Below are 26785 nucleotides of genomic sequence, written 5' to 3'. Positions count from 1 at the left end.
TCTGTGCAGAATAAGTTTATTATTTACAATGATATATATACTGTAGGGTATAAGAAGGTTGTCCAAAGTCTGAAGATTCATATTGAATGTCAAATACATTTTCTGGAGTATATTAAATTAGGTTGAGTTTTAGAATTTGAGTCCTTACCCACTAAAACAAATGCCTTTTAAGTGGTCAAATTTTTTTTTGTTTACCTTTGAAAATAATAAAAATAAGGATTTTGGTGCAAATTCAGAATTAAACTGTGTCAGATCAACAGTGATGACAACGGGTCTTGAACTCAGGAATGTGTTCACAAGAGGCCACTGCAGATTTAAGTGGTGGCGATGAAGCTGCAAGAAAAAAAAAAAGAAAGGTATGAACCCAGAATTATCATAGATTTTAATCAAATTCTGAAGCTTTACAAGTATATAGAAAAGTACCTTGAACAGGCTTCCATCAGAGCAGTGCCAAACAATACCTTCTACCTTTGCCATTTCACATTCTTCAAACCACTGCACTAAATTATGATAACTGAAAGAGGGGGTATTTTTTATTTGTAGGACTCCATGAGGAACAAGAAGATGAATTGGTTGCATTTTGTTGCCCAAACCTAAAAATAACAATTTAGTATTACAGACACCAAAGAACAGAACATCCATTATTGTTGAAACCTTTAAAAAGCTATAACTCCTAAGACTTAAACATGAAGTATGACCAACAGCAGTAAACACACATAATTACATGCTGCATTTACCATGGTTTACATAAGATAACTGTGTTCAACTATTCAGTCTTTCACAAAAACAATACAATTTGTTTATTGAATTTCAATAAATTTGCTTTCTTACAGAAAAATTAGGAACAATAAGTGTCACTCATTATAGTGTACATCTGAAACCACAGTGTGCCTATGTAACCACTGTATAATTAGGCACAAACTTTCAATATGAATGCAATTAAAGTTAATTACACTGTAATTATACTGTAAATAGTGACTTTATGCAAAGGGTGGCAGAAAAAAGCAATACTGATCATGCAGGGTGAGTTGAACGCTGATGACACATGAGAGCTTTGCATAAAAAATCTGACACAAATACAGCTGCTCACTTAAAATAAAAATATTAGGACAACAGCAAGCTAACAAAAAACAGAAACTGAACCATGTAATAGAACATAAATGTGTTGAAATGTTAACTAGGCATGCTAAATAGCATCATCTAATTAATAAGAACTTATAAACAAAGTGAGGTAACATTTATACTGCCATTTCTATGACTAGAAGACACTGGAGAAGAAACGAAAAACCCAATCTGCCCCTTATTTTTGAATCCATGTCTAAAGACCAACTGTTAACAGTACGTTTAGTTACTTATGAGCTTTAGTGGTGCAGGATCAAAATGGGCTCCTGACAGACTGTGACCTGTGGCTTAGTCTACCTAAATTTCCCACCTAGCTGCAGGATTTCCATATTTCTAGCATATCAGAACAGAACTTCACTGCTATTATAACTAAGTATGGAATCCAAATTCTCACACTCCAAAAAAGAAAAAAAAAATGTCAGGGGGCTGCACCTTTACGATTCAGTGAAGTCACCTGAATATAAACATTAAAATTGTACATCACATTTGTGAAGAATAGATTTGAGAGTCCACACAAAGCATTCATTTTGATTGGACTCTTTATGTTTTCTATAGTAAGGTGTGACACTGCTTTCAAAAGAAGCTTAAAAACACAATTTCCAATATTACACACAAGTACCTTCAACACCTTTAGCACATTTTCATAAGATAACTTGTCTTGTCCCTATAACTCTCTGACAGTTCATGTTCTACCCTTCTACTAACAAGTAATTGCTATGAATAAAAAGATATATTGCAAAAATAGTATTATAAAAAACTGGAAATAAAATCCCTGAATTCTATTTAAGAGTAGTCGCCCAATGCCACCAGTTCTCACCCACCCTTCTGAATATTTAATGTTATGCAGCACAGCAAAGGCATATTCACCACAAAGTGCATTAAAATGTAAGGGGATAACGGTAAATATCTATCTAAAGGCTGTCTTCTGCTCTTTTAAGTGAAGGAGTACATACATTAAGTACATACACAAATTTTTGTTTTGGGCTTTCCTTACAATGTGCTTTTCCACCTTCTTTGTTTTTTTATATACTTCAGATCAAGGGGAAAAAAGAATTTGACTGATGCTTACTGGGCTATTCTTCTGAAGTGAAGAATAAAATTCAATATGTTAAGATCTAATCTTATTTAGAAGTGAGCAACACAATAAGCAGAATAAGCTTATTAAGAAAATTTGTAAAAAGACCCAAAGTTAAAGTTTTAAAAGTAAAGCTTCCATTTATAGACTTTTAAAGAAAAAATGTGAAAGATTTTTTGTAACAAGCTCGAGTTAGCCTTGAAACTGGTGAAAAAAAATTTCTTCTAAGTGCTCACACTACCTCTATAATAAATATGAAAAAGTTTGGGAACCCCCCTCAGCCTGCATAATAATTTACTTTCAACAAAAAAAGAGAACAGTGGTATGTCTTTCATTTCCTAGGAACATCCGAGTACTGGGGTGTTTTCCGAACAAAGATTTTTACTGAAGCAGTATTGAGTTGTATGAAATTAAATCAAATGTGAAAACCTGGCTATGCAAAAATTTGGGTACCCTTGTAATTTGCTGATTTGAATGCATGTAACTGCTCAATACTGATTACTTGCAACACCAAATTGGTTGGATTAGCTCGTTAAGCCTTGAACTTCATAGACAGGTGTGTCCAATCATGAGAAATTGTATTTAAGGTGTTCAATTGCAAGTTGTGCTTCCCTTTGACTCTCCTCTGAAGAGTGACAGCATGGGAAACTTAAAGCAACTCTCAAAAGATCTGAAAACAAAGACTGTTCAGTATCATGGTGTAGGGGAAGGCTACAAAAAGCTATCTCAGAGGTGTAAACGGTCAGTTTCAACTGTAAGGAATGAAATCAGAAAATGGAAGGCCACAGGCACAGTTGCTGTTAAACCCAGGTCTGGCAGGCCAAGAAAAATACAGGAGTGACATATGCACAGGATTATGAGAATGGTTACAGACAACCCACAGATCACCTCCAAAGATCTGCAAGAACATCTTGCTGCAGATGGTGTATCTGTACATCGTTCTACAATACAGTGCAATTTGCACAAAGAACATCTGTATGGCAGGGTGATAAGAAAGATGCTTTTTCCACACTCACGCCACAAACAGAGTCACTTGTTGTATGCAAATGTTCATTTAGACAAGCCAGATTCATTTTGGAACAAAGTGCTTTGGACTGACGAGACAAAAATTGAGTTATTTGGTCATAACAAAAAGCGTTTTGCATGGCGGAAGAAGAACACCTGCTACTTACTGTCAAATTTGGTGGAGGTTCCATCATGCTGTGGGGTTAGTTCAGGAACTGGGGCCCACGTTAAAGTCGACAAGGTTGGATGAATTCAACCCAATATCAACAAATTCTTCACAATAATGTTCAAGCATCAGTCACAAAGTTGAAGTTACACAGGGGTTGGATATTCCAACAAAACAATGATCCACAACACAGTTCAAAATCTACAAAGGCATTCATGCAGAGGAAGAAGTACAATGTTCTGGAATGGCTGGCACAGTCCCTTGTGGGCTTAAACCACCTACAATACTTTCACTTTTATAACTATCTGCCAGTCCTCTGCATTCCAAACAGACCTTTGCTCTTTTATTAAAAATGTAACATATAAAGCACATTCTTGTCTGACATTGTTACTAATAACTGCAGTCTGTATTAGGAAACAAGCAGCAAATTAATTCATTTAGTATTTCTATAACAATAATAAATAAAAATACAAAGACCTAGCTGTGCTTCCCGTCTAAGACAGGCTGAAATCTGTCCTAACATTCACAGTGCAGTGTGTCCATCTGGTTTATATGTTTGTTACCCATTTGATACAGGTTTTGTTTTGTGATGCGCCATCTGTTGGATAGTAGAGAGACAACAACTGGACAGACACTTGTCCTTTTTTTAAGGTGGATTGGTATTTTTTCTTGAATAGCACTTACCATATGGATTAGCGTTGACATTTGTGCCAATCAATTCTAAAGTATGACCAACAAGCTCAGACAGTAGAACTGCTGCAATTTCTAATACATCGTGATCATCCATACATGGTCTTAAAATGAGTGCAGCTCCAATTTCATAATTCACAACAGACGTATGCCAACAGTATTGCTTGTTGTTTTCTTCTACTGGAACCCAGCCTTAAAAGAAAAACAGTGATTACCATATTACCTAAAACAACTTCAACCTATACACTACTCTATACCTACAAAACTATTTATTACTCATTCAATACTTATACATTCAAAAGAAATAAGCACTAGTAAAGATACACCCAAGACAATTTTATACATGTTAGAATATATTCCATATATAAACAATTATTTAAATGTACATGAGGAATCAACATGTCAATTTCAGTTTGCTGTCAGTTGGGGATCATCTAGTGCTGATCTGGTCTTAGTACATATTTACAGTAACAAGTCAAACTTTCAGATTTGGCACTGTTACATTGTGCCTCAGAGCTGTGGATAAGCAGTAGATCAAGACTAAAACGAAGCGCAGTTACAGTGTGCTTCTTGGAGTTGAAGAAGGGGAACAAAGTTGAGTCCCAACTTCGATCACCTTGTAAGCAGGTGTACTGGACTTAGTACAGGTTTATGAAGCAAAATAAATTCCACACATATCAGAAAGACTTCCATGTACAGACATGATTTTATGAAAAACCCCAAATAAGACATTAAAAAATATGGAAACTACTGTATATTTCATATATATATATATATATATATATATATATATATATATATATACACTAATAAAAGGCAAAGCCCTCACTCACTCACTCACTCACTCACTCACTCACTCACTCACTCACTCACTGACTCATCACTAATTCTCCAACTTCCCGTGTGGGTGGAAGGCTGAAATTTGGCAGGTTCATTCCTTACAGCTTCCTTACAAAAGTTGGGCAGGTTTTATGTCGAAATTCTACGCGTAATGGTCATAACTGGAAGCAGTTTTTCTCCATTTACTGTAATGGAGATGAGCTTCAACGCTGTGGGGGCGGAGTTTCGTGTGACATCATCACGCCTCCCACGTAATCACGCAGTACATAGAAAACCAGGAAGACCTGAAAAAAGCGCTTAAGAAAACATGCATTATATAATTGAGAAGGCAGCGAAACAAGAAGAAGCGAGCTAGTGACATATACAACCATATTCATGAGTTCTGCTACTTCGGAAACAAAGCACGATGTAAACCTACACTTTAAAGTAAGTTCATAGACAGGCTGCCGCTGGCGTTTGTAATTTAGTGCCTGCCCATATAAGGCCGTCCGTCAGCGGCAATCCAAAAGCAAACTGCCACGGGTAAATATTCACGGGTGAAGGACTGTGCTTATGGAGAGGAAGATGAGATGGTCAGGGTAGTGTTTGACACAAACTCAGCGAAACTGCGAGAGAAAGTTTTAAGTGCCAGGACTAAGTTAACATTAAATACAGCCATGGACATAGCACGAGATGGCACCAGCACAGCTGGGAACCTTCGATGCATGTACACCGAGTGGCTCACGTGAACTGGCGCAGTGCACAGATAAAGGCAACAGTTCCAAAGAGCTGAACAAAACCGAATTACACAATTGAAAAGGCAGCAAAAAATATGAAGCGTCTCATACATACAAGCATATTCATAAATCCAACTACTGCGGAAACAAAGCACACGTTGGAAAAAGTAAATGTCCCGCTAAAGGAAGACAGTGTAAAAAAAACCCGTGCATGCAGTGTGTCAGGTCTCAGATAAAGAAGAAGACGAGCTGTTTATTGATGCAGTAAGAAACGAATCGATGAATGAAACCTGTTATCTTTACAACGATTGACAAACACGGAATGTAACTTGAACACAACACATCCTACAAATACGAACCTGATTGAAAGAAATAATGATAATCAAATCCTTGATGACAGCAACACTCAGTAACACTCATAAAACAAATACTGTATATTGACAGTCATGTTACGTTATTTTTAAAATGTTCCCTTTTCTTTTTCTAGCTTTTTTAACACACTACTTCTCCGCTGCGATACGTGGGCACCACCTTAGTTTGAGAAGAAGTCTGAAAAAATATGAGGTTAACACAGAAAAACATCACCAATTCAAGCTTTATGAATAATCGATTAAGCCATCAATAATTGTTTTGGTAAAGCCATCCTCCTTCCATTTTATAATTTTTCCGCCAATAGCCATGATTAAATGAGCGGTAAATAAAGTAAGAGCAAAGCGAGGGTGACTTATTTAGGCAGGCATATATATGACAGCAACACTCATGACAATGTCAATCATGTTACGTTATTATTAAAATGTTTCCTTTTCTTTTTCATTACTTCTTTAACACACTACTTCTCCGCTGCGAGGCGCGGGTATTTTGCTATATATATAATATATGAATGACCTCCAAAGAGCGCTGAGACTTTTGATATCATGAACGTGTCTGCAAACTGGGTCTCCTGCCCAGCAAAACTCGAGCAGCCAGCGCGCATAGCTGTGCCGGCCTTTGAGGCGCTGACTGCGCTTCTGCCTTAAGTCAAAGTGAGCACTTTTAATTTTTTTCATCCTCCCCCTGCGCTATAGCCCAGACAAGTGCAAACACGGGACCCCTTTTCTACACCACGGCAAAATAATATTAAGGCGATTCACACTTTCTTTTGCGTATACGATTATGAGATCCTCACCTCGGATTATGAAGACACGCACGAGTGGGGACTCACAGTGCCATCACAGCCGATTAATGGCGGGGCGTCTCACCAGTCTACACAAGACCCACGCAACTGTCCCCAAAAGGCGATCATAACGTCAGCGAACACATCTCTCTATACTATATAAAAGAAAAAGGCAACTTTCCTTTCTTTACACCTTTTATCCCAAACCAAAGCCTTTCTCTCTTAACAGTGCAGAGGACACAAAAATAAATTTCTTTAAATGCCGGTAAGGCACATTACCAGAGGCACAAATTTGAGCGTTCACATAGAAAATGTAATTTCTATACCACAGCCGTCGTGTAGCGCCTTTCAAAAGGGATCTACTACCGAGAGATGATCCATATACATTTTAGCTGCTGTTAGTTACTTACCTGTTGTGTTACACAGTCTTTAAAATGTAGTTTACCTAACCACTCCAGTAGTGCTCAATGTACCTGTACTTCTTAAAAGCGTTAATGTTTTACTGTTTAATAACTTAGACTATATTTTATTATTTTTCCCTTGCACTCAGTGACCAAAGCTATACACACACATATAGACACATACAAACATACACACAAGTATATGTATGTGTATATATATTATGTATGTCTATATATATATATATATATATATATATATATATATATATATATATACACACACACACCCCATCTACATATATATATATATATATATATATATATATATATACACACACACACACATACATACATACATATATACATATATAATTTGTGTGTGTGTGTATATATGTGTGTGTATATATGATGTAGAAGGGTATGTGTATATGTAGATATGTATATAGATATGTAGATATGAAGATATGTATGTGTATATATATGTATGTATGTGTGTGTGTGTGTGTGTGTGTGTGTGTGTGTGTATATATATGACAGCAGCAATCCAAGCTGTGAGAAAACACTAAAAAGGAGGCGTGTCAGGCGTTGTGGTACATTTTCTGATGCAGCTAGGCGAAAAAACTTTGTGGCGCTGCCGCCAAATACACAAAACAATTACTTTGACAATCATGTTACATTATTTTTAAAATGTTTCCTTTTCTTTTCATAACTTCTTTAACACATGACATCTGAAGCTTGGTATTTTACTATATATATATATATATATATATATATATATCACAGCGACACTCATAACAGTGACAAAACAATTACATTGACAATCATGTTACGTTATTTTCAAAATGTTTCCTTTTCTTTCTCTTTCCTTCTTTAACACACTACTTTTCCGCTGCCAAGCGCGGGTATATATATATATATATAAATAGATATATATAAATAGATATATATATATATATATATAAATAGATATATAATATATATATATATATATATATATATATAAATAGATATATATATATATATATATATATATATAGATAGATAGATAGATATGAGAACAACACTCATATCAATGACAAAACAATTACATTAACAATCAAGTTACGTTATTTTTCAAATTTTTCCTTTTCTTTTTCGTACCTTCTTTAACACACTACTTCTCCGCTGCGAAGCGCGGGTATTCTGCTAGTATATATATATAAATGACAAGTGATGTTTGGGAATATTCATAGTGTGCAGTATAAGAAATAGGAAAATATGGATTAACATGCATTAAACCATCAATCTTCAGTAGAATGTCTATGTCTCTAATTAGGCAACTGCTCAGCTGGTTTGGAAAACATACATTGAAAGATGCTGTCAGTTTACATGTGGTAATTCCTTCGTAAACTTGTGGAGGTAACTCTGCAAGTGTTTTCCAGATCTGATATTTGATCTCAGAATATGCATTATATAGAGCTTGTGCTCTTCTGTAAAGTTTTTGCTGCAATAAGATATTCTTTCCAAATATTGTCCAGTCTCGCACTAGGTATTTTATATATATTTGTGACTGTTGGATTAATTCACTTATTAGGAAAAGCTGAGCACATAATGAATGTTAAGTACCTCTTCTAGATTATCTGCATATTTGGGAAATGAGTTACAGCAAAAAATCAGATTAAGACCCCCCAAAGCCCCAAGGGTGTCATAAGCATACAGTACAGGCCAAAGGTTTGGACACAACTCCTCATTCAATGTGTTTTCTTTATTTTCATGACCATTTACAGCACTCCATCACTCTCCTTCTTGGTCAAATAGCCCTTACACAGCCTGGAGGTGTGTTTGGGGTCATTGTCCTGTTGAAAAATAAATGATCGTCCAACTAACCTGACTTCTGCACAACACAACTGCTGGTCCCAACCCCATTGATAAAGCAAGAAATTCCACTAAATAACCCTGATAAGGGACACCTGTGAAGTGAAAACCATTTCAGGTGACTACCTGTTGAAGCTCATCGAGAGAATGCCAAGAGTGTGCAAAGCAGCAATCAGAGCAAAGGGTGGCTATTTTGAAGAAACTAGAATATAAAACATGTTTTCAGTTATTTCACCTTTTTTTGTTAAGTACATAACTCCACATGTGTTCATTCATAGTTTTGATGCCTTCAGTGAGAATCTACCAAATTAAATGGTCATGAAAATAAAGAAAACACATTGAATGAGAAGGTGTGTCCAAACTTTTGGCCTGTACTGTATATATATTTACACTCTATGAAAAATAAAACAAGGCAGGGGGTGGTCTCCCATGGTGAGTTAAGGTGGTTACTTGCACATTAGGTTAAGGGGCGGTGATATAATGTAAAAGTACCCACTTATGTGTGCACTGTGGAAGAGCATGAGGTACCGCTGAAACAGAAAAATGCTGGCATTACTTTTTTCTCATATATTCCAAGACCACAGAGTGTGCACCCTGGTCACCCTTACTGTATCCCTGTCTAGGAGTTACAGAGAGAGACTCTTATGCTTCATATACAGTTCTACTAATGTTTACCTTTTGTTGTCATTATTTTCCATATAGGGATTGATTTAAGGAAATTTTATTCTGCTCAAAGTGAATAACAATAATGTCACACTCATTTCAAGTCTAATGCAGCTTAACAATTGCAGTCTTTCTTTTTTTTTTTTTGTAAGATTACATAAGGACATTCATTTTTTCTCTGCTCTATCCCTTTAAATTGAGAGGAATGTATAGCAGCACATCATCAATTAAGACAGGGTAAGATTTAACTGCAGACATGCCATTGTAAATGTTCAACTTTATGTCTGATTGGTTGAACCAAGGAAAAGCACAAAGCCAAAACAAGACTAGCTGCAAATTAGTTAAACTTGGTACTGATCTTGTTCACTGCAGCAGCACTTAGATCTGAGGATCATCTCCTCTTAGTACTGCAATACGTAATCTGGTATTGATCCGCAGCCAGTACTACTGTATCTCTCGTACACTGCAACTGATACAACATGAAAATCTAAATCAAATGCATTCATTTAAACCTGCTATATTTGTACCTTACATAGTGACAGTTTAACATTTTTATGGTCAAATTTTTATTAGCCAAACAAGAATTTTAGTAAAAACATTTCATGTCTCCATTCTTGGCTAAGCTTTACTGTGAAAACTTTTCAACAATTCATGCAATACTGGATGTAGAATACACAATGAAGTTTTTTATTCTAATTTTCACATTTAAGTTAAACTAAAAAATATTGTTACAAAATATGTGGATAAATTTAAAAACTATATATATATATATTGCTCACCTAGAATATGGCCATTGTCATCAGGCTGCAGTTGCCCATTGTCATTCTGAACACCATGAGCAGCGACCCAGGATTCTGGGACACTTTTAAAATCTTCTTGCAGGTTCCACACAAACGCTATGTATTAAAAAAATAACTGAAACATATTCACACTACAGCATGTATTTTTATTTTAACAATAAAGACAATATTGTCATTTCTTTAATTATAGTTAAAAGAAAATTATTACCTTTGTCTTCAAATTAAAACAGCCATCAGTAAAATGGTTAAATTAGAAACAAATCACTTAATAGGTATAGGTGCAGTAATAATACAACCTGTAAACTGAGCACACAAGCACTGTGCTGGACCAGGGAAGACCAGTGGTTGAGTGCTCATAGTCAGGGTGGTGTTGATGGTGCGGGCTTATTGTAATGGCCATTTCTACCTGGTCATTAATGTGCTCTAGATCACATCAAGACAAGCTCAAATTTTTATCAAATATAGGAAAATTAATTGGCAAATATATTATGTTTCAGCAGAAAACTGAAACAAAATGAAAAACCCATTTCAACTGAAAATTACAACAAAACACTGTCAGTTCTCATTTTCAGTCACCAATTTACCAATTTACATGATTGCACACTTTTCTTATTGAAATTTCTTTTTTAAATAGAAAAATGTAACATAGAAAACTATTGTTTTTTTCAATGCTTTGAGACAAAAAATATCACAAACAACTAAATTTTACTATAGGACTTGTTGTCTATTAACATTAGAAAACTGCATATAATACTTGGGTATTGCATTTTTTTAATACTAATGATTGTTAAGCCTGCTATACAGCGGGCCAACAGTAAAAGACCAGTCCTTTTTGTTATTCACTGTTACAGAGGGTAAAGATTGTCGTTTCCTTACAAACAACTGATGATGAAATCAGGAAATGACAATCGTGCATGGCTTTAGTTGTAACAGCCATTTTTATGAGTACTTTTTTTTTTCTTTGCACAAGACTAAATATGACCTAAATAAGTCAGCATAGTATATAAGGGAAGCAGATAACATATGATCTTGTATTTCGGGTACAAAGAGATAAACTCATGTACTGTAAAACCACATTATCTTAAATGGATTTAGTAGATGGAAGAGAAAAAAAATGAGCTGACTGAAAATCAATGGATCAAAAATAACTTTCTAACAAAAAGACAGCTCTTGTTATCTTTAAAAACTGTCATAATTAAAAACATCTGCAGATATACCGTATATTTAAAAAAAACACACAGATTTATCTATAATTGTGAAAAAGAATACCATTGAATATGCTTTTTGCAATAATTCTAAAAATTAATCACTACGGATAAAGGCATACCTGTAGTGTCTTTTTTAGAAAGTAAAAATTTTTTGAATTTTCGGTCAGCTGCTTTATTTGGTTTTCTATCCAGTCTGGCCCAAAGGTAAGGCTTTCCTATTAATTAGAAAAATTTATAAAAAAACAAAAGCAAAGATTAAATCTTGGACTAGACAAGTAAAGCTGCCTTAGTCTCATCAGTTAAAATCAAACCAAGGATTGGTCACTAGTACACTGTTTAACATACTTTTTTTTACCTTTAATTAATAAAAGTTATTTTAAGTTTAGTTTTTCCCAGCCAAAATCTACCCTTAGTTACACAATTAACTCATTGATGTAAATGTCCGCTATTTGAAAACAATTTTAGTTTCCAGAATATATGGACTGATATGTCAGAACCTTATGTCTCCAAGGCCAAACCAGATGATATTTTGTATAAAACAAATTCATTGTTATAAAACATCAAATATAATAATTTTTATACAACAAAACAAACTCTGTTGTGATTTTGTCTCCCCCACACCATGTAACCAGTCAGGCTGCCCTTTTGATCGTCAACACAATTATTTGTTGTAATTTACTTCACGGGTCAATAAGGCCAAAGACGTGTAACCTCTGTTAAAACATTTCACAATTCATACATGGAAACATGTGCATCTGCAATCATTTACATTTATTTTATTGAAAATGCTGAATAAACTTTTAATGATGGAAACAGAATAAAGAGATAAAACAAACTGTACTTGGCCACCAAAAGCAACTGGCATTCAGTCCATATTATGGTGACATCAGATCAATGTACTATTTAGCCTGCAAACCACTAACTAACTGTATAACTCTGATCTAGTTATCTAACCTGACAGATACTAATTGTAGAAATATACACATAATTATAACAGTATGACCTGTAATTTGGTCTGGAATAAAACATCACTTATCATAAAAGTTCTGTGCAACATACAAACTACTATTACTTTCAGACAAATCACTTACCTTTGTACATGGATACATAACAGCATGTCCCATCTAGTTTTTCAGTGGGAATTGCACTTTCGATGTCTAATTCCAGGAACTTTGGGTTAAGTTTTTCACTTGCCAAAACTCTGAATTGCTGTTTAAAATAAAAACAAAACTAATGTTTGTAAAAAGAAGGTGTACACTAGTCCAGTGTAAGACAGTGAGGGCATATGAGTGGCTTGTGTGCATGCCCTGTGTTAAAGTGCTGGCCTGTCCACTGCTGGTTCCTGCACTACACTCAATGATGCCGACAAAGGCTATGGATTGGTATACGCACTTTAGCTTCCTTGTTCAAATGCATGACATACATTAAAACACTTCCAAGTAGCAGGTGGTTGGCTGCATCACCATTTTAAAAAATGGAGAAATTAGGTATTTTTTTCATAACGAGATAAAATTGGTAGTAACAGTTTTCAAATAACTGGTGTGATTCTCACAATCATACACTGATATTCAAGCCCTAGCATGTTACATGTCATACTATGTTAAATCAGATAGCAAGAATGATAATGTCAAGTTGGTATAGAAAGTTTACAATCAGATGTACACTGTTTATAAAATCCAAAATTTTACAACACTCAAGAGTTTTGGCATATTTTTAAATAATTTGTAATAGCCTCTATGCTTCCCAATGTATATTTACTGGCATGTACATCACAACTCCCAGTCTATACTGTGAATAACTTTTCCCAGTCAACTCACTTGAATGTCATAATTAAATACAATTAATAGAAAAAGGTGGTATCACAAGAATTCAGATATCTGGTAGATAAAGTCCAAAGAAAATTCAGATACTTAACGTTTATCTTTTGCAATATGATGGAAAGCATAAAACCAGATGTTATTAACTGGTCAACTATTCAGCTCTTTTTAGCTGAAAAATTAATATTAATATATTGTTAAAATCAACATCCTCCTAATACTCTGTTTCACAGCCTCTCCATACTGTATATATTAACAAATCATTTTTAAAATGTTACTCAACTGTAATACAGTTAATCTCAAATCCAAAAAGGCCATATAATAAAAGAATTACTTGCAGCGCGTGGCATGGCATTATCTAAATGCATACTCTGAGACAGAAGGTAATGGAATTGCACCTGTTTGGTTAGCATTTTTAGTTCCTCTCTATATCCATTGCTTGTACTCTAGTCCTTAATAACTACTACCACTCCAATTGTACATTATTTGCTCAAAATCTGGAATCAATTTAGGAATCACTTTTCTGCTACTGAAATGCACAATAATTATATATTCCAGTCCTCTTTGATCATTGCAGTAATAATTAATGGAAGTCATTCATACAGTGGTGTGAAAAACTATTTGCCCCCTTCCTGATTTCTTATTCTTTTGCATGTTTGTCACACAAAATGTTTCTGATCATCAAACACATTTAACCATTAGTCAAATATAACACAAGTAAACACAAAATGCAGTTTTTAAATGATGGTTTTTATTATTTAGGGAGAAAAAAATCCAAACCTACATTGCCCTGTGTGAAAAAGTAATTGCCCCTTGTTAAAAAATAGCCTAACTGTGGTGTATCACACCTGAGTTCAATTTCCGTAGCCACCCCCAGGCCTGATCTCTGCCACACCTGTTTCAATCAAGAAATCACTTAAATAGGAGCTGCCTGACACAGAGAAGTAGATCAAAAGCACCTCAAAAGCTAGACATCATGCCAAGATCCAAAGAAATTCAGGAACAAATGAGAACAGAAGTAATTGAGACCTATCAGTCTGGTAAAGGTTATAAAGGCATTTCTAAAGCTTTGGGACTCCAGCGAACCACAGTGAAAGCCATTATCCACAAATGGCAAAAACATGGAACAGTGGTGAACCTTCCCAGGAGTGGCCGGCCGACCAAAATTACCCCAAGAGCGCAGAGATAACTCATCCGAGAGGTCACAAAAGACCCCAGGACAACGTCTAAAGAATTGCTGGCCTCACTTGCCTCAATTAAGGTCAGTGTTCACGACTCCACCATAAGAAAGAGACTGGGCAAAAACGGCCTGCATGACAGATTTCCAATACGCAAACCACTGTTAAGCAAAAAGAACATTAGGGCTCGTCTCAATTTTGCTAAGAAACATCTCAATGATTGCCAAGACTTTTGGGAAAATACCTTGTGGACTGATGAGACAAAAGTTGAACTTTTTGGAAGGCAAATGTCCCGTTACATCTGGCGTAAAAGGAACACAGCATTTCAGAAAAAGAACATCATACCAACAGTAAAATATGGTGGTGGTAGTGTGATGGTCTGGGGTTGTTTTGCTGCTTCAGGACCTGGAAGGCTTGCTGTGATAGATGGAACCATGAATTCTACTGTCTACCAAAAATCCTGAAGGAGAATGTCCGGCCATCTGTTCGTCAACTCAAGCTGAAGCGATCTTGGGTGCTGCAACAGGACAATGACCCAAAACACACCAGCAAATCCACCTCTGAATGGCTGAAGAAAAACAAAATAAAGACTTTGGAGTGGCCTAGTCAAAGTCCTGACCTGAATCCAATTGAGATGCTATGGCATGACCTTAAAAAGGCGGTTCATGCTAGAAAACCCTCAAATAAAGCTGAATTACAACAATTCTGCAAAGATGAGTGGGCCAAAATTCCTCCAGAGCGCTGTAAAAGACTCATTGCAAGTTATCGCAAACGTTTGATTGCAGTTATTGCTGCTAAGGGTGGCCCAACCAGTTATTAGGTTCAGGGAGCAATTACTTTTTCACACAAGGCCATGTAGGTTTGGATTTTTTTTTTCTCCCTAAATAATAAAAAACATCATTTTAAAAACTGCATTTTGTGTTTACTTGTGTTATATTTGACTAATGATTAAATGTGTTTGATGATCAGAAACATTTTGTGTGACAAACATGCAAAAGAATAAGAAATCAGGAAGGGGGCAAATAGTTTTTCACACCACTGTATATCAGTACTGACAATAACTGTGCACATTTTGATCAACTACATCTTAAATCTGGAATTCTTTTGAAGGAGTTAAGACATGTTTTCAAAATAAGCGTGCCTAACTTCCTAAAATTCTTTCAATAATTAAGTGATTTCACAGCATACACCACTAGAGGATCTTAGCCAATGATGGGAAAGAGGTCTCTTAATCAAGATCTCTCACAAGGAATGAAATTCAGTCATTCAAAGTACATTCTCTTCATCATTTTGGGCAAGATACAGTGTAAATTAAATTAAAACTGTGTATCAATGCCTTTTCCAAGATTATAATTATTCACATGGAGCACAGAAATTACTTAGAATATATTAAGCACTGGACTCTTAAATGTGAACAATGCCATCAAGCATCAGTCTCACTAGGTCATATATTTTGGTATTATCCTAAATTAAGACCATTCTGAAGGAACAAACATTCTTTAATGAGATTATTTGGAGTGATACTGTATGGGATAAGATTATGTAACAATAACTACTATGATTTCCCATGATACACTGTGTATGCATCGAATTATGTAGATCATGTGGAAGGATCCTCACCACCTTCAACAAAACTAAAGGAAAAATTTCTTTGAGAAGCAAAAAACAGAAAAAAGCTTTTCAGAATATTAAAATACTAGGATTCATATCACCTTTGTATTTTCAGTATGTTCATGCTAAATTGATTCTTCATTACACAAGAACATATCTTAAAACAAATTACAGTTGTCGGTCTTAGTCAAAAGAATGCCTCACAATAAGAACTGCAGTTTTAGCAGGGGTTAAGTTATGAGTTTATCTCCCAATGATTTCCATACAACTGCAGAGTGCTTGATTATTTATAAAACTAATGCACAAACAACCCCTACAAGAGTGCATTCCTTACAATTCAATCTTTCTTCTAGATATAGCTTTGGTTGCTAACTAGTTTGGGGGTGGAGCGAGGTGTCTGGGTAATAAATTAATAATGTGAAAAAACTATTTACAGCAAAACAAAAGGCCATTAATACAAATTCCAAACTGAATCACCTTTTACAAATTATGATAATAGCAGATCAGAACACTGTTGTAGGCTTTGCATTAGAAGTTACATTTTTGAAATGAGGTGAGAATTGTGATAATGCATTTAATTTGGGAGTGAAGGGGGGGGATCAGATTATTGCCTAAAAGCAGTGTCAGATTTACAACTGAAAACAACTCAAGGCGTTTTATATAGAAGTCACATCATATTTAATAAGTGCAGTATAATCTCACTTCTCAGTCACAAGAGGTAATGCCTTAAGTAAATCATAATAAGTGATTAATAACAAGATTGTTTCCAAGTTTTCAAACTGATTCAATTGTGGCACTCTCTTAGTGCAAGCAGGGGGGTGATTTTGGTGGACAACATAAAGATTATAAGAATAAGAACAGCAGAGCTGCACAAATACAAGCAGTATACGCAACATGGCTGCAGTGGTCCCCTTTAAAAAATTTACAGTCATTTTAATTAAATTCTGCAAAGATCTTTTTGTTAGGGTAAAAACTGTCTGTAAATCAGTCCAACATGAGAAAGTGCATACAAGACTGTTATCTATGAGGTGTCAATTTTGTAACACTTGGGAAAGAGAGCAGTCTTTGAACTCCCTCACTGAGAGCAATCACTTTAAAATGTTTCCAGGGAATCTTGTATTTTATATACCATGTGACTGGAGAATAATATTAACAGAGAAGAACATTCATTAGTAATTAATGCCATTTTACCAAACATTGAGGGGCAACGGCAGATATAAAAACTATTATGACACTGTGGAGGAATGGGCTTACATGTACAGTATATAGAGAAATTTAGAAACTCCCCCAACTCCAGTCATACAATGTTCTTGGACATATCACATGTTGTTAAGCACATGCTGTAAATTAGCAGAACAATAAACAGGATGTGTCTTGCACACTTTATCTCATTTTAGCTGCAGCACCAAGGGGTCTTTTTTAGATAAAACTGCAAGGCACGACTGATAGGTAACTAAGCTGCTAGGGTAGTTAGCGCATGGAATATAGGAAAGAGAATGGCATTATGTAATCCCTGTCTGCAAATTAATAAATAAAAATCAAATATATTTAGATTCTTCCTTTAATAATGTTTTTCACTGCAGGCTAAACACATCTTTCTTGTTTTCCTCATAAAATTTACTCGACAGAAAATGTAAATGTAGTTATTTTTAATCTCCAAACTAAAGGAGAAAGTCTAGATCTCTTTTAAATTGTTGTTTGTATATTCATATTGTTGATCTCATCTGTTCTGTAATGCGCCTTGAGACAGTGTTTGCCACAAACAGTATTCAAACAAAACAAACATGTAGTACTCAACATAAACCACAAGCAGGTACAAGGGGGTCCTCGGGTTACGACACAGTTCCGTTCTTACAACAGTGATGTAACCCGAATTTTGGTGTAAGTCGAAGCACACCCTATCCTAAGTCACTTACCTATCCTAACGCATTTGCAAAATCATAATCTAGAACATAAAAACACAACTAAGCCACAGAAAAAGGAAAAGGGCATAAATATACTGTACTGTAGGAACAAAAAAAAGAGTGTAAAAAAAAATCCTTACCTTTATTCCTTCTTACATCTCAATTTTTTAAAGTTTTTATGGGAGTGAGTGTTGTAAACGTATGCCAAGATGTTGTAACCCGAGGACCCCCTGTATATTCTACCTCCACTCCAATAGGTTTGTCTTAATTGTTCAACTGTTGAATGAATTTTGAAATACTGATCAAATAATAATGGCTAAATAACTATAATGGGGTTGTCAAAAAATGACAGAAACATATGGAAAACTAGCTTCATCATGAAGTAATTACAATTAAAAATGTACCTGTAAAGGTTATCCTTATTAGTTTGATTGGCAGTGTTACGTGTTGGCTACTAAACCAGCCTGATAAATAGAAAGGATGCAAATAACAGAGTTCTAAAGTAGTCAAACAGTTGAGCCCAAAGTGAATTTACATTCATTTAAAAAACTGTAAAATGATTTTATGTGCTGAAGGGAAAAGACTCAAAACTTATGAGCATCAGCATAGACAGAGAAACAGCTAACCAAAAGGAGCAGAAGGACACTTCATAGGATAGTTGCTAAATGTCACAAAAGTGACCACTGACCTGAAAATCTCTTAGATCCAGTCTCTACAAAAATTGTACATTGTGAGCTTTACAAAGTTGGCATTTATGGCATAGTTGCCATTCTTGAATCTGATGTACCTAAATTCAACACTCAAAGATGCATAACCAGCATCAATTATTGTATTTCTCTGCTGGCAGGTGCCCCTTCTAATCTTATATCACAGCTCCACCTTATTCAAAACTCGGCTGCAAGAGTCCTTACTGGAACCAGCAGCAGCGAGCACATCACACCCATTTTGCTTTGCCTTCACTGGCTCCCTGTGGCTTACAGAATTGAATATAAAATTCTACTAATAACCTACAAAGCCTTAAACGACCTTGCGCCAAACTACATAAGTGACCTTCTCCATCACTATGTGCCTGCCTGCCCACTAAGGTCCTCTGATTCGAGCCATCTTGTTGTGCCCCACACTAATCTACACTCCATGCGTGACAGGGCCTTCAGCTGTATAGCGCCCAGACTCTGGAATGACCAACTGAAATTAATTAGGTCAGCTGACTCCATGCATTCTTTTAAAAAACAACTCAAAACGCATCTGTTCAGGAAGTCGTTTAGCTCTACCTGACTTTATTACCCTTCTTTCATTTTATGTCAAGATGCTCATGTAGCCTGTATGTGTGTGCTAGACCATCAATTATGTTGTCTGTTAGGCTTTTTCTCTGAATTTGCTATCTTACTCTTCTTTATTTATTTGGTTTAGTACAATACTATATATTGTATACCCTGCTGTTCTTTCTTAAACTCTGGGAAGTGCCTTGAGCATGAGAAAGGCACTATTTAAATAAAATGTATTATTATTACTATTAGTGAAAAGGGCACAAAATCTAAAGCCCCAGTAGCTATAATAATAATAATGATGATGATGAAGAACACGGTCCATTTAGCAATCCTTCTCTCCCTATTTCCTACATACAAATGGGCTTACATTTGAAAGATGCCTTCAACCTACAATGTCCGTTGTCAACTACTGAAAATGGTAGAGAATCTGGAATGGATTGGGCAGCCACCTTGTGGGAGTCATTAAGATCTGAAGACCTGCATTGTCCTGTAACGTCTGAAGAATAGGAGACCATTTTACAGGATGCACCCTGCAGTGCAAACACTGTTCCCTCTTGGTGTCCCCCTACTCCAGAGTAATAACCCTGTACAAACTGCTTATTATCTGAGATACAACTGGTTACATTTCTTTTGTGTTTTTTTTTTCCATTTTGAGAGTGAAGTGACTTGCTCATAGGCTCACAGTGTCAGTAGCTGGATTTGAACTCACGGCCGCAGGGTTTGAAGTACAAAGCCTTAAGCACTAAACCAGACTGACTACAATTGCGATCATTGAACCTTTATGAGAAATTACAGGAGCTAAGCAGATTTCCACGCCCTTTATCACAGGAATATCTGGAGGGTTACTTCATGATGAACTACACACAATTTAGGACTTGTATGAAAGCCTGAAGGATGTCACATTAATATAATATTAGGTGATTCGGTTACTATGTCCACTCCCTATATATAATTAGTCACAGTGGTGCTACATTTAATTTTTTTTTTACATCTGAAGAGTCGTGCAGGCTACCCTAACTGTACACTGCAGTCCACTCCAAAGATTGCCTCACTTGCTGCCCGTGACCATGTAATGGATAAAAACGCGTGAGCAAAAAATGATGACTTTGCAGCCTATATTTACAATGACGGGTAATATAATAACGTCCTGGATCTAGGGCAGTGTATTTCCCTGTTTGTGAAGAAATGCCCAGCGTGCATCCGACAGCCACGAATTAACAAACTACTCCACGCAGGCCTCCTGAAGTTGCATAAGAATCAATTAGTCACTTGTTTTAGTCGCCACGTTTTCTAAGCAAATACCTGGTTACCGCGTTTCGTTGCTGGTTCATCCTTGACTTCGGTTAAAAATGCACAGGGGATTTTCTGCTGCACAGAACCCAGTCGTCGCATCTCTACCCTCAATCACAATCTGCATCAAAATCCATTCACTTGACGAGTGTCCACACGTTTGACGTAAACAATGCGGCTCGGCACGCCGCTCAGAAAGCGGTGCAGTTTGGGAGTTGTAGTTCTTTAGTGAGTTCTAGGCACGGACTCGTGAGAGCCCGCGTAACCAATCGATTAAAAAAATTCAGTATTTCACAAGGTTTTAAACATAATTTATAGAGTTATGAATGTATAATCTATCAACGAAATAATCGATCGTATGTGTCGTAAAATTACTTAACATAAGTGTGTCTTTACTTTATTATTTCCTTCTTGTAATTTCTTTCCAGCTCGGACCGTTTTAATTCACCCAGTTGCGTTCATCAGACAAAACCATATTCAGTTTCAGTTTAGTCTTTTATCAACATATATTTGGCAAAGAGAATACAGATAGATACACTGAAGTAGAAGCAGCCTTCCAGAAATATAAAGGACACCCTCTGCTGGCCGTGGCTTGTAATTTGTCTTTAGTGCCACAAATGTTAAAATGCCTGTACAAGCCTCTAAAGATATGCGATTATGAAGTTTTAAATGTTGAAAAAGAAAGTCATTAAAATTATATTGATGTATTCATGGATGTATTCATTCATCCTTGAGAAGGATCATTTTCTGTATATACCACCATGAGAATCAGAGAATCCATCCATTTTTTTCCACTGGGATCCTAGGACAGCAAAGTTGATCTGGTGGTAGTGGACACAATACTTCAATCTCTTTAACAGATAAACTGTAATGTGACTTCACAAAATAAATAAAGAGCCAATCTATACTTAAAATACAGAAATCCAAACAAATGTAGTTATATACTGTATTTCTTAACTATATATTCATATTATACAATGATTTCAAAACTTTGAATGTAAATATACACAACTTGCACTGTATATTACCTAATTTTTATAACTTAATTCTGACAAACTTAATTTAGTGTTTGATATTATAAATATGCTACAAGGGCTGCTAGCGAAACACTTACACTGATTGGCCACAACATTAAATCTACGTGCCTAATATTGTGTAGCTCTGACTCATTGAGTTATGGACTCCACAAGCCCTCTGAAGGTGTCTTGTGGTATCTGGCACCAACATGTTAACAGCAGATCCTTTAGGTCCTATAAGTTGTGAGGTGGGATCTCCATGGAACGACTCTTGTTTTTCCAGCACATCCCTCAGATGTTTGATCAGATTGAGATCTGGGGAATTTGGAGGCCAAGTCAATGCCTTGAACTCTTTGTCATGTTCCTCAAACCATTTTTGTAGTGTGGCCATCAGGGCATACCATTGCAGTGAAGGGGTGTTTATGATCTGCAACAATCTTTAGTGTGTGGTATGCTATGACCCCAGGCTTCCCAGCAAAACATTGCCCACAACATTACATTACCCACACCAGCTTGCTTTCTTGCCATAGTGCACCTGCTGCCAGCTTTTCCCTAGGTTAAGAACGCACATACACTTGGCCATCCAGATGATGTAAAAGAAAACATGATTCAACAAACCAGCACACCTTCTTCTATTCCTCCATGGTCCAATTCTGATGCTGACATGTCCATTGTGGGCTCTTTAAATAGTGGATAGAGGTCAGCATAAGCACTCTGACTAGTTTGTGGCTAAGCAGCCCCTCACATAGCAAGATGCGATGCTCTGTGTGTCCTGACACCTTTCTGTCATGGCTAGCATTAAGTTTTTCAGCAAATTGTGTTACAGTAGCTCTTCTGTGGGATTGGACAAGATGGTCTGGCTTTCCTTCCCACATATGCATCAGTGAGCCTGGGGTGCCCATGACTCTGCAAGACCTGCAGTTCTGGAGATACTCTAACCATTACAATTTGGCCAAAGTCACTCAGAAAAATGGAGTACGAGTATAACAGATTTTTTCATTCCTATTAACAATATGTTTATCTAATTTTATTTGACTGAAAAAAATTCTATAATAATATATACAGTATTATAAAAAAGTTAATTTTAAATACATATTGAGATATGCAGCCACACCTTTTCCCTAAGCGTTCATGTCTCCGTAACCTGCTCAGAATGTGGCTTTGCTTTGTCTAGTTAAAAAATGCAAAGGTATCCACTGAAGAGAAAAAGGCAACAGACGAAAAACCTTTACTTTTCAACATTAATGGTGTCTTCACAGAAGTGCAAGTTACCCTTGCCCATGGCAGTGACACAACACCATACCATAACAGACACTGGCTTCTGGACTTGCAGCTAGTAAAGTCTGGATGGTCCTTTTCTTCTTTGTTTCGGAGGACACAATATGCATTTCTTCCAAAAAAGGCCTGAAATGTTGAATCGTTGGACAACAATACAAGTTTCCACTGTGTGATGGTCCATCCCAGATGCCTCCAGGCTCAAAGAAGTTGATGGCACTTCTTGTCATTTTTAACATATGGCTTTTTTGGCACAGTGCAGTGATATTTGATAAAAGTTTGCCAAAGTACTCCTGAACCCATATGGTTATATCACATATTGAATGATGGTTCTTGATGCAGTGCAATCTGAGGTATTGGGAATCACAGACAGTCATCTTAGACCTGCACCCTTACCATTTATGCACCAAAATTTCTTGAAATTTCTTAAATTTATAAATTATTCTATGGACCATTGATGATGAAATTTCCAAATCCCTTCCAATCTGTCTTTGAGAAACATTGTTTTTAAACTTCAATGATTTTGTTACGCGTTGGTAGGAAAATATGCAATCTTCAGCCCATCTTTGATCCTAAAGAACTAGGCCTTATCCCGGATGCAGTTTTTATACCAAAGTCGGAGTACAATCACCTGTTGAACAACATCTGTTTTTACTCACATCATTATTATGTTTTTTAAAATTGCCCATCCCAACTATTTTTTAGAATGTGTTGCAGGCCTCAATAGTAAAAAAGTGTGTATATTTATGAATAAATTCAGCTTACCAAACTAAACATTAAATATCTTGTCTTTATACTGTTTGTGATGGATTACAGGTGATGGTCATTTTTTAAATCACTGCTTTCTAAATTTATTTGTATTTTCCATATTGTCCCAATGTTATCAGCACTGGAGTTGTAAACCACTTATCCCATTCACAGTTGAAGAAATGTGATGCCTGTTTCAGAGGCACTGAGTGCAAGACAGGAATCAACCTTGGACAGGATCTCAGTCTTTTAAAATTCACACACACGGCCATACTCATTCAAACTGTGCCAGTTTACAGTCACAAATCAGCTTAACCTTTACATGTTGCATGTATGGGGGTGAAATTGGAGCACCCAGAGAAAAACCTACACAGACTTGAGGAGAACATGCAAACTCTATGCAATATGGTGAAATATAGTTATAAAGTTACATATCACATTCTGTCTATTGCAGCATGTCTACTTTTTATCTACAGATATGGTTCACTTGTTGAACCTCATTTGTGACGAGGGACAGGAACTGTGCTTATTTCCAATTAATAAGGAGTTTCAACATTTGAGGATGTCCCAGTGTAGGGTAAATGACGAACAAATCATAGCATCTTATGAATTTGAAGCAGGCAGCCAAGTTGTCATGTTTTATTCCAGCTTCTTAAAAATTATAATGATATTGTCTTATTCACTTTCTGTTCTCTAGGAACATTAGGCACATTACTTATGATAAAGTTTATCTTTTGGTACTTCTTTCTCTCTTTAGTTACCCTGTTTCCTTAACTTTTCAAAGTTTTTCACTGTTATTTTTGTCTCCCTGCCAATATGTCTTATGCACGAGGCCCTATATAAAGAAGGCAGCCTAAATACCTGCTAACTACTTTAATTCTGCAATTCTGAGTCCTATTACACTTAACTCCAAAATATGACAGAAAGCCTGAGCTGATCATGTCACTCCACAGGATAACACCTCATTGGTTACGCAATGCATATTCTGAAATACTCCTCTGTGCAACTATATGATTTAATGGAGTATTGACAAGAAATTGTAGTACTACTAACCAAAGTTCCCTAATAGAGGTGATGGGAGATGTTGGCACACATCACACGTTTAGACTCCATTTTAATTCATTATTACATCTAAATAGCCACCAACCTACTTTGTTTAGATTACCCATATTTCCCTATCATGGAGTACTTTGCACCAGCTCTGTGTAGTGAATTTTTGTCTACATGAACACTCCACCCATGTTAGTCGTTGCAATTACAAAATGCAGTAAGAAATTTCCATATTCTTTTTAACATGATGTATGAAATGATTATAATAAAGCATGTAAAAGGCACACTTTCAAGCATGTTCCCCCAGTCTGGAAAACTTCTCATGAAAGATGAAAGCACATAAAAAGTATTATAAATGAATGAAAGATATCTGACTGACATCGGAAAACCATATCTGGTAGTAGCACAGACTCTGTGAGTAGAGTCAGGCTTCCTTTCACTCCACATGTCTATTGTATTATGTACGAGGGGGTACCCAAAAGTTCCTGAAATCGGTCAATAGCATGGGACTATGGCAGGGGTCCCCAACCCCTGGTGGGCCGCGGCCGCCTGACAGCCGGGCCACGAGAGAACTGCCGGCAACGGAGACTCACTCAGTGAAGGGCTGCAGCAAGAAGGCTGCCCCCTTCATTAAGGACACTTTTCAGAATGCTAGGTGGGTGGGGCTTTGCAGCGGCACAGAGAGAGGTGAGAGACAGAGGTGAGAGTATTACATCAAAGTATTTTTATGGTCCCGACAGTTTCCCCATATGACATGAGTCTATAGAAATCTTGTTACTACAAAGTACATTTCAGCAGATACTTTCATTACAATGAAGTGACATTGAAATGCTTGAATGAATCATCCACAGAGCAGTTAGTTCTGTGGTTGCAGCTCAGTTATGCGTATTTGCACAACAACCCCCAAACAGAAACATTGAAAAAAAATGTCTTTCTTTAAAATTTCCTTGTACCGTTTTTTTGCTGTTTTTGTTTTCTGTGGTTTTCAGTGATACATTTTGCTTATTGCTTGTCAACATTTGAAAAACATCCATTGGAATTTAACTCATTGTCACCCATCTATAGAAACGGCAGACACGAAAATACGATAACAGTGTTAATGTTTGTGATGTGCAATCTGTTGGAATGACAAATGCAATGCATATATCTTTGTTATATGCAAAAAAAGAAGAAAAATCTCGGGTTGCAAACGTATGTGAACTGCTGCATTTGAAATGGCGAAAAAGCAGTTTTTATGTGGTTCAGTGATGCTTGTTCAAGAAACATTCCATTCAAGAAAATGTGAGGTTTTTAAACTCTCTTGGGACCTCTGTCAATGGGACAACACGCTGTGAGCCTGCTGTTGCCCTGCCCCGGCAACGGACAATCAATCTTACAAAGACGCGGCAATCGCGCTTCAGGACGCACTTCAGCATGATGTTCCCGTTGGGTGGGGGGATCCCAAAACAGTTCAGAAACCTCACAATCACTGATTGATAACTGTGCTGCCCACAACATGCTTCCACATTCCTCCCACCCAATTGCACGGCAGTGCTTCAGCCATTGGATTTGAGCATCATTCACACCATGAAAGTGTATTATTGCAAGGAAATGCTAAGAAAAATTCTCGTCAGCATAACTTTTAGACAGGAGAAGATTAAAATAACACAAAAGAAGCTATTGAAGCTGCTTCCATTTTCAATATCCTATCTTTGTGAGGCAGCATTTTCTGCAGTGACAGCAACCAAAATGAGATTACGGACCAGACTGAACATAAACAACACACTTCACATGTCACTGTCTTCCATCATCCCCAGATGGGATCGTCTGGTTGCAGAAAAACAAGTTCAGGGCTCCCACTGATTCTGCATTAACGTAAGCTGTATATTTTCTATTACGATATTAAAACTTAATAATAATTGAAATGTAATTTAAATTGTGCTTAAAACTGCCCTAT

The 26785-nt window shown here is 36.3% G+C and overlaps 1 protein-coding gene across 2 annotated transcripts; it reads right to left on the bottom strand.

The window, feature by feature from the left end:
* On the bottom strand, positions 1–20936 carry c8h12orf29 (chromosome 8 C12orf29 homolog). 2 transcript variants are annotated; one of them, XM_039761780.1, is made up of 7 exons: positions 20774–20936; positions 12785–12902; positions 11813–11908; positions 10465–10581; positions 4053–4250; positions 424–593; positions 1–333 (listed from the first exon to the last, which is right to left on the bottom strand). In XM_039761780.1, the coding sequence occupies exons 1-7, from the start codon at positions 20861–20863 to the stop codon at positions 145–147; spliced, it is 978 nt and encodes a 325-aa protein (XP_039617714.1). In that variant the 5' UTR covers positions 20864–20936; the 3' UTR covers positions 1–144. The 2 variants fall into 2 exon arrangements, with proteins under 2 accessions (XP_039617714.1, XP_039617715.1); XM_039761781.1 differs by having other exon boundaries at positions 20782–20899.
* Positions 20937–26785: the final 5849 nt, after the last annotated feature.

Source organism: Polypterus senegalus, chromosome 8 (assembly GCF_016835505.1).
Source record: "Polypterus senegalus isolate Bchr_013 chromosome 8, ASM1683550v1, whole genome shotgun sequence".
Taxonomy (NCBI): Eukaryota; Metazoa; Chordata; class Cladistia; order Polypteriformes; family Polypteridae; genus Polypterus; species Polypterus senegalus.
The sequence above is the reverse complement of the archived record's forward strand: the minus strand, read 5'-3'. Positions and strand labels throughout refer to the sequence as shown.

Excerpts from the sequence above, each read along its gene's own strand:
- c8h12orf29 (XM_039761780.1), bottom strand. The coding sequence starts at position 20,863 with ATGCGACGACTGGGTTCTGTGCAGCAGAAAATCCCCTGTGCATTTTTA. Across the intron at positions 11,909-12,784 it reads TTATGTATCCATGTACAAAG|GAAAGCCTTACCTTTGGGCC; the intron begins GTAAGTGATTTG and ends TCTAATTAATAG. Across the intron at positions 334-423 it reads CTGATGGAAGCCTGTTCAAG|CTTCATCGCCACCACTTAAA; the intron begins GTACTTTTCTAT and ends TTTTTCTTGCAG.